General features: G+C 41.8%; 1 protein-coding gene across 2 annotated transcripts in view; it reads left to right on the forward strand.

The window, feature by feature from the left end:
- The first annotated feature begins 6 nt into the window (after positions 1-6).
- The window catches only part of EVL (Enah/Vasp-like), a 153458-nt gene continuing 139514 nt past the window's right edge, over positions 7-13950 (forward strand). For both annotated transcript variants that reach the window (XM_040478211.1, XM_040478212.1), the window contains exon 1: positions 7-120. In XM_040478211.1, coding sequence (XP_040334145.1) covers positions 32-120 — 89 coding nt within the window. In that variant the 5' untranslated portion in view covers positions 7-31. The remainder of the gene's footprint in view (positions 121-13950) is intronic.

Consider the following 13950-nt stretch of genomic DNA (forward strand, 5'->3'; position numbering starts at 1 on the left):
AAAGTGCAGGACCCCAAACCACCCCTCCCTGATGTACCACCCAGCCAGGGCTGTGCTGGGTGTCAGGCCGAGAACTGGAACACTGCCGGCGCCCACGAGCCCGGAATTCCTTCTCTCGAGGTAACCCAGCCCCGACTTGTAGGGGTCATCACTTCCTTGCCGTTTTTTTTCTGTGTAATTTTACCTTCTGAGCACAGATCGTATACCACCTCTGGCGTCTGTAGTTTCATCTTGCTTGTTTCGTGAACTTGACGTAAACGAAACAATACAGTACCCGTTCTTTTGTGTCTCGCTTCCTTCACTCAAGTTGTTGAGATTCACCCATTTTTGGCTGACCTGTAGATTTCTGTTGCGTGACTGTACCACAGTTTATCCATTGCACTGTTGGGAGACGTTTCGATTATTTCTACCTTTTGGCTATTACGAATACTCTTGTATGTTTCCCCGTGCACTCATTTCTGTTGGGTATATACCTGGCAGTGGAATTTTTAGGTCAAGAAATACGCAGCTCTTCAAATTTAATAAATACCGAGTTTCCAAAGGGTTTGACCAATCTACAGTCGTACCAGCAAGTGTGTGGGAGTTCTCGAGCTCCACATCCTTGCTTGCCAGCCCTGGGTATTGTCGGTCTTAAACTTTAGCCATCCTGGTGGGTCTGAAGTGGTATCCTGTTGTGGTTTTAAAGCGTAGTTTCCTGCGAGCTGATGAGGGTGAACATCTTTTCATGTTTATTTGGAATCCTTTTTTACGATGAGCCCGTTCAGATGTTTTGCCCAGTTTTCTTTGGGGCTTACATGTCTTTTCTCCCCTAATTTGTAATTCTTTTCCAAAGTCAAGAAGATAGTTTCTTACAACATCTTGCAGAAATCTTAGGATTTTGCGTTTCAAATTAAGATCTACAGGCCACTTGGAATTTGTTTTTGTGTAACTTTGTGCATGTGTGTGTGTGTGTGTGTGTGTGTGTGTGTGTGTGTAACTTGTGGAATTGATTTGCTTCTGGAAAAGGGACTAATTTCATTTTAATAGCACCGTTTATTCAGCACTGATTATCAGAAAAGGCATCCTTTCCCCATAGCTCTTCAGTGGCTTCTTTGTCACCTTCCAGTCTTCCATTTGGGGCCATTCTTCACCTGAAAAATACTCTTTAGTATCCTTTAATGTAGGTCTGGGGTGACAGATTCTTACAGTGTGTGTTTGCAAATGTTATTATTTACCTGCATTAAAAAAAAAAAAAAAGCCAGCTTGATTGAGATACAATTCACACACCATAAAATGTGCTCATTTAAAATATACAGTTCAGGGGCACCTGGGTGGCTTAGTCAGTTAAGCATCTGATTCTTGATTTTGTCTCAGGTCATGATCGCACAGTTCGTGAGATTGACCCCAAGTCACGCTCTGCATTCGTGCCTAGCCTGCTTGGGATTCTCTTTCATGCGCACGCGCGCTCTCTCTCTCTCTCTCAAAATAAATAAACTTAAAAAAAATAAAGTATACAGTTCAGGAGTTTTTGGTATTTTCACAGAGTTCCACAACTATTACCACAATCTAATTTTATTTATTTTTTAATGTTTATTTTTGAGAGTGCGGGAGAGGGGCGAGGGGGGGAGGGACAGAGAGAGAGAGAGAGGGACAGAAGAGCCAAAGCGGGCTCTGTACCAACAGTACTTAGCCCGATGCGGGACTCGAACCCACGAACCAAGAGATCTTGACCTGAGCCAAAGCCAGAGGCTCAATCAGCTGAGTCACCCATGCACCCTGGCCACAATCCAATTTTAGAACATTTTCCTCCATCGCGAAGGGTCTTCTCAGTACTTACAGAATTCTTGGTTTGCCATTGTTTCCTTTTAGCATTTCAAATCTATTTCATTATTTCTGACTTGGATTGTTTCTGTTGTGAAGCCACATGTCAGTCTGTCATTCCTTTGAAAGTAGTCTTTTTCTCTGGATACTTTTAAAATGTTCTCTTTGTCTTTGGTTTCTCATTGCTGTCCCTGGTATGATTTTTTTTTTTAATTATAATAGGGGTGCTTAGGGCTTCTTGAACCTGTGGCCCAGCATCTTTCTTTAGTTTTGGAAGCTATCAGCCATTAGTACTTCAAATATTGCTTCTGCCCCATTCTGTCTCACCTTTCTTTCTGGAACTGTAGTTAATACATGTTAGATCATTCACTGGATATTCTGCCTCTTAATCTTTCTTCTGTATTTCCTTTCTGACAGTCTGTCCTTCATTCTGGATATCTCCTCACTTATCTTTTTTCTTCTGTAAATGATCTATTAAACCTATCAATTGAGGTTTTGTTTTTGTTTTGTTTTTTTTTTTTATACCCAATATGGGGCCAAACTCATGACCCTGAGATCAAGAGTCACATGCTCTACTGACCTAGACAGGTGGGTACCCCTCAGTTGAGTTTTTCATTTCAGTTCTGTATTTTTTGATTCTTTTTTTTTTTTAATTTTTTTTTTTTAACATTTATTTATTTTTGAGACAGAGAGAGACAGAGCATGAACGGGGGAGGGGCAGAGAGAGAGGGAGACACAGAATCGGAAACAGGCTCCAGGCTCCGAGCCATCAGCCCAGAGCCTGACGCGGGGCTCGAACTCACGGACCGTGAGATCGTGACCTGAGCCGAAGTCGGACACTCAACCGACTGAGCCACCCAGGCGCCCCTATTTTTTGATTCTTTAATTTGCATTTGCTTTGCTTTTTATAGTTTACCATTATCTGCCAAAATTATCGATCTTGTCTTTTGGATATGGTGTGCATAATTATCTTAAAGCTTGTCTGATTATGGCACTATATGTGAGTCATTTCCAATGTCTGTTTTCTCTTGGTTTTCATTCATTCTGTCTTATCTCTTTATGTGCCTAGTTTTTGTTGTTTTCTTTTTTTAATTTTGTGCTGGATATTGAATTTGCATAATTGTTTGTAGAAATAATTTGAGATCTAAGATGACATTTTCCTCTGCCAGAGATTAATTCACATTTGCTTTTGTCAGGCAAATGGGGCGCTTAGGATCTGGAGTCACTTCAGTGCCATATCAGAGATTGAGCTGTTTCTTTTTTATTTTTTTTATTGTTGATTATTTTTGAGAGAGAGAGACAGACACACAGACACTGGGAGCAAGCAGGGAAGGGGCGGAGAGAGAGGGAGACACAGAAACGGAAGCAGGCTCCAGGCTCTGAGCTGTCAGCACAGAGCCCAACGCGGGGCTTGAACCCATGAACCATGAGATCATGACCTGAGCTGAAGTCTGACGCTCAACGCACTGAGCCACCCACGTGCCCCCTAACATTCCCTTTAGAATTGGCAAACACCCCTAGAGAAAAGTAGCCCTAAATACTGAGCTCGCTTCCCTGAGTCTCTGATGTGTCTTCTTCCCTCAGGCCTCCAAGCAGATATTTAGTGTATTTTTTCTCTGCGTTTCTGGTTCTCTTTAGCTGGAGATTGTTCTAACTTACTTGGTCCTCGGTTACTGGCAGTAAAAGCCCCTCATGCATGCACGTTAGGGGTAGTTTGAGTCAGTATTCAGTTCTGCAGGAAATTTAAGCTATAGCAGGCTCCAGAAGCTGGAGAGAATAACAGCTATTTTCTTATAGCTGTCAACTATGTTAGATTGTCATGGTTTCTGAAATGCTCTTAGAATCAAGATAATCTTAAGAATATATTTTTATTTCCTTTGAATATATAATTAATTGAAAAAATTGTAGTTAAGTTCAGATCATTACTATGATGCAAAGGATTTTGGAAGCAGATGCTTTCTTCTCATTTGTCCATGTTTCTTCCTTTCTCCTGTTTTGATTTCCTTGTTTATTTGGTAAAAATTACCCTTTATCTGCTCCTCTTGAATAGAACATTTAATCTTTTGATCAACAATAGCATACTAGCCTTCTCTGACCCTGTTCTTTTGGATCAACTGTAAAAAGGCACGGCTATAGGAATGGAAGTTTGTAAGTGGCTTTTCCAAAATGAGTCATTCGGTTATCCTTTTTCTTTAAGTTGTTTGTTTTTTACACAGATTTTTCAAAATGCTGCTGACACTTGGGGCGTCTAGGTGGCTCAGTCGGTTGAGCGTCTGATTTCAGCTCAGGTCAAGATCTCGCGGTCTGTGAGTTCGAGCCCTGCATCAGGCCCTGTGCAGACAGCTCAGAGCCCGGAGCCTGCTTTGGATTCCGCATCCTCCTCTCTCTCTCTCTCTGCCCCTCCCCTGCTCATGCTCTGTCTCTCTCTCTGTCAAAAATAAACATTAAAAAAAATTTTTTTTAATGCTGCTGACAGTTTACCATGGTTCTCTGTCACCGGCTGTTTATAGTTAAGCACTGATTTATGTATGTTGACATGTACCTCAAGGATGTGGCTTTTGCAGAAGGCCTAAATGAGGTCTGTTCCTTACCTTCCTTGTCAACTCAGACAAATGATTGGGATAGTTATAAACAACCTGGTTCATCCATGAAAAACACTTGGCTTTTTGTTCAATCCTGAGTTTTTTTTCAGTGGGCATAACACATGATTTTTCTTGCTAGATAACCTCACGGGAGTGTAGAGATGTGATCTGTTCATAAAGGTCTGCAATGTAGTTTCCAAACCATCCCTTTTAAGAAGTGTCTAGGGGCACCTGGGTGGCTTAGTCGGTTAAGTGTCGGACTCTTGATTTCAGCTCAGGTCGTGATCTCACTGCCTGCAGGGTTCAAGCCCTGCTTCAGGCTCTACGCTGACAGCATGGAGCCTGCTTGGGATTCTCTCTCTCCCTCTCTCTGCCCACCCCCTCAAAGTAAATAAAACACATTTAAAAAATCTTTTTAAAAAAGTGTCTAAGGTATAGGGCTGGATTCTCATGAATAAACTGAACATTTGAGGCACGTATTTTTCACATATTTTAGGGGAAAAGTCCTGTTGAATCAAATTCCTTGGATAATTAAGGCTGTACCTGACTGATTTTTTAAATTTTATTTTATAGGGTATTGCCTGAATTCTCCCCTTTTCCTAACAGACCTTATGTATTTTCATGTCTTAATTCAGAGTCAGTTTTTGAGGGCTTAATGTTGCCTGGTGTTGGATTATATGGGTAAGTGGGTGAAAAGAACCAGATCTTCCCTCCCAGTAGTCCCTGTCCCTAAATGATTTCTAGACATTTACTAGATTCATTCTGTATCCTTTTCTACTTACAACCAACCAACCAACCCCCCCCAACAGACTACTGTATTTCTCTTTATATACTTTAGTCATTTATCTGTTGAGTCATTTATCTGAATATTTTCCCTATCTGCCTTTTATTTTTATACATATATACATGTATATATATATGTACGTGTGTATATATATATATATATACACACACACACATATAAGATTAAGATTTTTATGTCAAGAAGTCATTTTCTTCATGGCTTTTCTATCATTTCTTATATTTAAGAAATCGTTCTTCTAGAAGTTTGATAAGTATTTAAGTTGTTTTTCTGTTTTATATGTAAAATCTAAAAAAAGTCATCCTTAAAATTGTCTGGAATATGGGGTGACGATCAAGATTACTTTTTTTTCAAAATCACTGATTATATACTTGACTCTATCAGTAGATACATGGCAGAGTTATCAGGAATGTTTTCTAAGTGGATGGCGGTACTGACCTCTGGATCTCAACATTGTCTTCGGGGGTGTCTGTTGCAGCCAGTAACTCCTGGAGGAGGACCACCCACGGTCCCAACAGGGCCAGCCTTGTGTACGTAAGGCATGGCCGGTCTGGCATCCTGCGGGTCTGGTTTTGTACCAAGGAACCACCTCATCTGGGCCAAGGGCACTTGATCAATCTTGGAGTTATACGGAGTGCAGTGCGGTTATAGGGCACAGTGCAAGATACACAGGCACGAACAGAGTCCTTATTAATCACTGTTGGCCTGCACTAGCTCACACATTTGGGTCCAAGTACATTTCTGAATGCAGTGCTGCAGAAGGGGGGCAGGAGAGCATTTCTCCAAGTCATTGCAAGTCATGTCAGGGAGACCAGCTATATGTGGGGGTATTTTCTGTGTATTTTCCTAGGATCTCCTCTGTTGCTCTGTTTGCCAGTTTTTAGGCCAGTGCCACTAACTTACTGACATTGTAGATGGTTTTGTTTTTATTTTGAGTTGTACTTTTGATGGAAGTTTTAATGTCAATAATTTGGCAAAGAATACACAGCAGTTTGGAAACCTGTTTCAGAAAATATTCATTCAGGCCAGCCATATTCCAGTGTTCTTTGTGTGAGACATGTATGGAAATGGTTCTGATAGCTTTCACTAGTGATTTCCCAAGCTGATGACATCACCATGAATCCCAGTGGCTTTTATTTTATTTTCTGTTACTCTATTTTCTTTCATTGTAAATTCAAGTTAACGTACAGTGTAATATTTGTTTCAAGTGCACAGTTGAGTGATTCAGCACTTCCATACAATGCCTGGTGCTCATCACAAGTGTGCTCCTTAATCCCCATCACCTGTTTATCCCCTCTTCCCACACTCCTCCCCTTTGGTAACCACCAATGTGCTATCTCTAGTTAAGAGTCTGTTTCTTGGGGAGTGCCTGGGTGGCTCCATCGGTTAGGCGTCCCGATTTCGGCTGAGGTCACGATCTTGAGGTTCGTGAGTTCGAGCCCCACATGGGGCTCTGTGCTGACAGCTCGGAGCCTGGAGCCTGCTTCAGATTCTGTGTCTCCCTCTCTGTCTGCCCCTCCCCTGCTTACGCTCTGACTCTCTGTCTCCCTCTCTCTCTCTCAAAACTAAGTAAACACTAAAAAAAGAAAAGAATCTGTTTCTTGGTTTGCCTCTCTCTCTCTTTTCCCCTTTGTTTTATTTCTCAAATTCTACATCTGAGTGAAATCATATGGGATTTGTCTTCCTCTGACTTATTTCACTTAGCATAACATTCTCTAGCTCCATCCATGTTGTTGCAAGTGCCAGGATTTCATTCCTTTTTATGGCTGAGTAATACTCCATTTAATATATGTACGGTATCTTTATCCATTCATCAGTCAGTGGACATTTGGGCTGTTTCCATAATTTGGCTGTTGTAGATAGTGCTGCTATAAACATAGGGGTGCATGTATCCCTTTGAATTAGTGTTTTTGTATTCTTTGGGTAAATACCTAGTAGTGCAATTGCTAGGTTGTAGGGTAGTTCTATTTTTAACTTTTTGAGGAACCTCCATACTGTTTTCCAGAGTGGCTGCACCAGTTTGCATTCCCACCAACAGTGCACGAGAGTTCCCCTTTCTCTGCGTCCTCACCAACGCTCGTTTCTCGTGTTGTTGATTAGCCATTCTGACAGGTGTGAGGTGATAACTCACTGTAGGTTTGATTTGTGTTTCTCTGATGATGTGTGATGTTGAGCATCTTTTCACGTGTCTGTTGGCCATCTGTATGTCTTCTTTGGAAAAGTGTCTTTTCGTGTCTACTGCCTGTTTTTTGTTATTTTTTTTTAATGTTTATTTATTTTTGAGAGAGAGGGATAGAGCTCAAGTGGGGAGACACAGAGAGAGAGGGAGACGCAGAATCCAAAGCAGGCTCCAGGCTCCAGCTGTCAGCACAGAGCCTGACGTGGGGCTTGAACCCACGAACCATGAGATCATGACCTGAGTCAGATGTTTAACTGACTGAGCCACTCAGGTGCCCCTGCCTGTTTTTTAGTTGGATTATTTGTTTTTTGGGTGTTGAGTTTTATAAGTTATTTGTATATTTTGGGTATGAACTCTTTATCAGATATGTCATCTGCAAATCTCTTCTTCCATTCTGTAGGTTCCCTTTAATTTTGTTGATTATTTCCTTTGCTGTGCAGAAACTTTAAATTTTGATGAAGTCCCAATAGTTTATTTTTGCTTTTGTCTCCCTTGCCTCCAGTGATGATTCTAGTAAGAAGTTGCTACAGCCGAGGTCAAAGAGGTTACTGCCTGTGTTCTCCTCTATTTTGATGGTTTCCTGCCTCCCATTTAGGTCTTTAATCCATTTTGAGTTTACTTTTGTGTACAGTGTAAGAAAGTGGTCCAGGCTCATTGTTCTGCATGTTGCTGTCCAGTTTTCCCAGCATCATTTGTTGAAGAAATTGTCTTTTTCCCCGTTGGATAGTCTTTCCTGCTTTGTTGAAGATTAATTGACCGTATAGTTGTGGGTTGACAATGATTTTTAATATGAGCGACATCATCCTTTTGTTAAAGTACTGTCATTTTGAATTTTGCTGGTTTGGTAGTTTTGTTTGTGTCTAGTTTCATCAATATCATAGATTTAACCTTAGATTTGTAATTGTACATAAATAAGCCGCAGGAAAATAAACCAGTTTCCCTCTAAAGGGAATCCATATACCACCCAAATTTGAACTTCGTAGTAGATTATAAGCTTGACGATGACTCTGAGTTGTTAAGTGACTGTCATAAGTGCTATAGTGACGTGCGAATGGAAAGTTCCTCCCCCTGACATCGATGTGGGGATGGGAAGGTCCCCTGAGCAAACAATTCTAAGTAGAGGTTTTCTCTTTCCTACCCCAAAAGAAGATCCTCATAGAAACAATTTCTAGTGGAAATTTTCTCTTTCTTTTTGAAAAAATAACTTCTTCCTGATTTAAACGGTACATATTACACGTGGAGAATTTGAAAACAGGAAAGTAGAGAGGACAGACAGTACAAACCAGCATTGATCCTACTGTCCAGGGAAGAAAACCACATTAAACGTGGGCTGTAGTTCCTTTATGTGTTTAAGAGAACATTTTCACAAAATTGATACTGTACTGTGTATTTATTTTGGATAGTTTACATTTAACATGTATTAGTTACCCCCTTGTTAAATATTCTTTGAAAATATTTTAAAAACCTGAATAATATCATATGGTATGCCATAATTTATTTATTAGTACCCAATTTGGGGACAATTAGCTTGATTTTAGGATTTCATCATTGTAAACAACACAATGGTAAATGTCTGCACAAAATTCTTGGGGTACACCTTTGGTTATTTCCTTAAGATAAATTAGTAAAATGGCATTATTTACTGGCATCAGAGGGTATACACATTTTTAAGGCTATTGATACACATCAGAATGTTAATTTTAAAAAAGAGAAAAGAGGGGCGCCTGGGTGGCTCAGTCGGTTAAGCGGCCGACTTCGGCTCAGGTCATGATTTCGCAGTCCGTGAGTTCGAGCCCCGCGTCAGGCTCTGTGCTGACAGCTCAGAGCCTGGAGCCTGTTTCAGATTCTGTGTCTCCCTCTCTCTGTCTCTCTCTGTCTCAAAAATAAATAAACGTTAAAAAAAAAATTTAAAAAAAAAAAAGAGAAAAGAAAGAGATAAAGCTAATGAAAGGAAGTTTAATCCTGTCCTTAGCTTGGAGATTCCCTCCAAAAAGCCAAGGCCTAGAAAAACAATCAGAAGTAAATGGTGTGGTTCCATGGGCTGACCAGTGGGGGGAGCCCTGTTCCTGAGTCCTCTAATAGCTGCTGGGTCTAAAGATGGACTGTGTCTTTGTCTTCGAGGCTGTGTGAAAGACATCTCAGTTTGGGGTTAATATCAGAATATGAATAAACTCTCTTAAAAACTGTTGTGATATGCCACATTTTGCCCCCTGTATTCCAAGCACCCTGGGTTTATAGAGTCAGATCTGTTTCTGCCCCAGAGCCACTCCTTAACCTGACTGAGCAAATTCCTTAACCCTCATAAGCCTCAATTTTTCTCCCATATATAATGAGAATAATTCCACTTCCTGCAGAGGGTTTTGTGAGGACCTAATGAAAATGCAGAAGTTCTTAGCCTATGGTGTTCAACAAACATTAGTTATCTACCTCCCCACTGCAATTTGTTATGTCTACAAGAAGAGAAACCCTGAAACCATCTGGAACAATTCTGATTTCAAATATTCTGTCCTTTGTCAATCACTGTACAACTCATCTACCATCAGCGGTCGTTTTTTGGTTCAGAAGCCACAGTTGCTATTGATGCTTCAACTTCTCTAAAAGTTATAAATGATACAGAAGAGAACCGTTAAAATAAAGACAACAAGGAGGCAGGTTGTTTTGGGGAAGAAGAGGTCACCATACCAGAAAATTCATATTAAGAAATAGTTACTACAGTTGAGCACGTTTAGCTGTGAGATTCACAGAAGCCGTGGCAGAAAGGGCAGCACGGGCCGATGCGTGCCTGTCGTGCTGGAGTAGCACCGACACGCCTTTGTAGAGCTCTAAAGACCTTCTCTGGGGATCTTAGAGACAGTGGACAGCTTACCTTACGAGTGTGCTTTTGGAAGCCTCTTACACACCTCCTCCAGTCCTTTCTCCCTTGTGATAGCTTGACCTGGGGCCCTTCTGTAAAAGCTTCTGGAACCTGTAAACAGTCTCTGGCTTCTGCCCTCCACTGGGCTCTCTTTGTGCAGCTGTGTCTGTTGCTCTGCTCTTTTTTCCTCTGTTCTCTCTCAAAGGATGCTAAATCAGAAAAGATCTGACAGACTAACTCACCAGTGGACCAAAGTCTACTTCCTTTTCCCTTTCACCTTGCTAACTTCCAAGCCTTCAAATCCTAGTTTATTTTTTTAAAGTTTATTTATTTATTTTGAGAGAGAGAGAGAGAGAGAGAGGGCACACTTGTGTGTGGGAGGGGCAGAGAGAAGGAGAGACACAATTCCAAGCAGGCTCCATGCTGTCAGCACAGAGCCCGATGTGGGGCTTGAACTCGTGAATTGTGAGATCATGACCTGAGCCGTGATCAAGAGTCAGATGCTTTACGGACTGAGCCATCCAGGTGCCCCCAAATCTTAGTTTAAACACCACTTCCTCCAGGAGTGAATCCTTGACCCCTCTCCTGGCCAAGGGCCCTTTCTTGCTATTTGCCTCTGTGGCATCCCATATTTCCTTTTCCATAACTCTTTCTATTTTTAATTACTTACATTTTTTTCTCTTATGTTTCATAAAGGATTATGCTTATTTTGATCTCGGTTGGATCCCTGGAGCCTAGCACTGTGCCTGGCACTTGGTAAATGCTTGATAAATATTGATGTGGCCATCAAGACCTTAAACGGATAGGAAAATGATGACATTCATTCCAGCTTGCCCTGAGTCCTTCCAAGAACAACATTCCAGGCAGCCACCCCCCAAATCGTAGAAGCTGGCATCCAAATGAGAGCTGTTTTGTTATGTGAATAATGAATTAGTGCATTGCTGGGGTGACAGTGCGTTAGTCTGTTGTTTCCATACTGCTGCGGTGGGACATATTTATCTGTTGATGTGTGGAAGGATTTTTTGTCCCGTTATTTCTTTGTAAGGACATTATGGACTGTAACTCTTAGTGTTCTGGATGTTTCTCAATCTTTTCTGTGCCTGGGAGACGCTTGTGTGTGTTCTTCCAAAATGCAGATCCCATTGCCAGAGATGGAGGGATCCTTTCTCAAAATCTTTTTTTTTTTCTTTCTATTAATGGACTTTATATTTTAGAACAAGTTCAGATTTACAGAAAAATTGAGCAGATAATACAGAGAGTTCCCATATGCCCTACACACATATATACAATTTCTCCCTCTGTTATTAACATCTTACATTTTGGGGACATTTGTTACACTCATTGAGTGAATATTGATATTCTTATTAGCCAAAGTCCACTCGTCAAGTTTCCTTGTTTTTACCTTGTGTCCTTTTTCTGTTCCAGGGTCCCATCCAGGACACCACATTACATTTTGTTGTTATACCTGCTTAACTCCTCTTGGCTGTGATAGTTTTCCAAACCTTCCTTATTTTTGATGCCCTTGACTATTTTGAGGAATATTAGTTAGGATTGTAGGATGGCCCCTCTGATGGAATTTGTCTCATGTTTTTCTCGCGATTAGAGTGAGTGGGGTTGTCAGCTCTGGGGAGGAAGGTGACAGAGATACGGTGCCCTTTTCATCACTTCATATAGAGGGTACCTACTAGCAACATGATTTATGACTGTTGATGTTGACCTTGGCCACCTGGCTGATGTAGTGTTTGTCGGGTAGCATCCTTGTAAAGTTCCTCTCTTGGTCCCTTTTTTAAGAAAGTTACTTACTATTCACGGCCCGCAATTAAGGAGTAGAGAGTTCCGCTGCTTCTCCTGATGTGTGCTTTTTAAATATTAATAATTAAGTATTTTTATACACATTAGAAAAACAGTGCATCCCATCCGTGGTATCCTAACCGGGTTCCCCAGAAGGCTGCGTCTGAGGCAAAGGCCGTGTGAGAGGAGCTTTGGAGGGAGTGTCCCCTCTGGGGGCCGGAAGAAGGACAGGGCAGTGCAGTGGAAGGAGGAAGAGCCAGGACCGGCATTCGGTCCTGATGAGGCCATTGCTCTAGGCCGCCCAGGACTCATACTTGTGGGAAGAAAGGGAGCAGCGCATACCCAGCAGCTGCCGTCCTCCTCTGACAGAGGATTGCCCCGGGGGCCTTCGTCGCCCCGCACCTGGAGGTGTTCCCCTGGAGGGCCCCTGTGGCAGCCGCTGGAGCAGGGACCCGGAGGCAGGTCGGTGGTGGCGGGAATCAGAAACAGGTGAAGCAGGAGTGGAAGTGGTCCGGAAGACGTGCCCCCTGCACGGGGTTTTGTGAATATTATTACTACATAGGAGGTAAATCAATTTCACTGTTTTAATCTCCTCGTTCATTGCTTCTTGATTTTCAGTCATTGCCGGAAAGCTTCCTATACTTCCAGGTTGACTTTGCCTGTGTTTTTCTAGTACTTGTATAATTTCTTTTCTTTTTGTTGTGCCCAGATGTGTTAACCTCCGACCCATTTGTGATGCCATATACGGTTTGAGGGATGGATCCAATTTTATCCGTTTCTGTCTGGTTTTTCAGTTATCCCAGTGCCACTTATTAAAAGTTCTGTTTTCTCCAACTGTTTTGAGATGCCTCCAATTGTTTTTGAGATGCCGTCTTTTGTCGTATTTAACTAATCTGACCTATTTCTCAATTTTCTGTTACATTTCATTGGTCTATATTTATTCATGTGCCAATATTCTTAATTTAGGAGACTTTATTTTATTTACTTATTTTTGAGAGACAGAGAGAGAGCACAAGTGGGGGAGGAACAGAGAGACTGAGACACAGAATCTGAAGCAGGCTCCAGGCTCTGGGCTGTCAGCACAGAGCCCAACATGGGACTTGAACTTATAAACTGTGAGATCATGACCTGAGCCAAAGTCGGATGCTTAACCAACTGAGCCACCCAGGAGTCCCTAGTTAAAGAGGCTTTATAATAGGTGTTAATATTTAGTAGGGCTAGTACTCTCATGTTGTTCTAGTGAGTTGATTTTAAGGTTTTTGTTTTTTTTTTTCTTGAGAGAGAGCGCCCATCCAAGCAAGCGGGGGAGGGGCAGAGAGAGAGAATCCCGCAGGCTCCACGCTATGAGCATGGAGCCCAGTGTGGGGCTTGAACCCACAAAACATGAGATCATCACCTGAGCTGAAACCAAGGGTCAGACCCTTAACTCAGGTGCCCCTCATGCGTTGGTTTTAAAGAAAAAGATTATGTAATAGCACTCATATTAAATAGACATGACAAAAATCACGAGTGACCAGAGTTTGGGAAATAGTACTTTAACCCCAAGGAACAAATCTGGAATGGCATGGTTCAGGCATCTGTGTGCCCCTTGGGGAGAATTCTCATTTATCACATGATGCATGTGGCTTTTGAATATGAATCCAAGAGATAATGAGTGAGGCTAGAGGTCCCTTACAGGCAATATGACTTTTCCGAGTAGGATTGTTAGCATGTTAAGGTAACCCCTACCCTTAGTCATCCGCCCCCCAAATTACTGATGAAACCACAAGCTGTTTTGGAGGATTTTGACCTGTTAAAAATACTCATTTGTAAAACTGTAGAAAGAGATCCTCTAAGTCTCAGGGTTTTTAACTCTCACTGGGTATCAGAAATACTTGAAAAGACCCTCTTCCCTACCTCTCCTCCTGTGCTGGGGCCCTACCTCAGAGATTCTGTCAATCTG

The sequence above is a fragment of the Herpailurus yagouaroundi genome, unplaced genomic scaffold (assembly GCF_014898765.1).
Source record: "Herpailurus yagouaroundi ecotype Mexico unplaced genomic scaffold, PumYag 141, whole genome shotgun sequence".
Taxonomy (NCBI): Eukaryota; Metazoa; Chordata; class Mammalia; order Carnivora; family Felidae; genus Herpailurus; species Herpailurus yagouaroundi.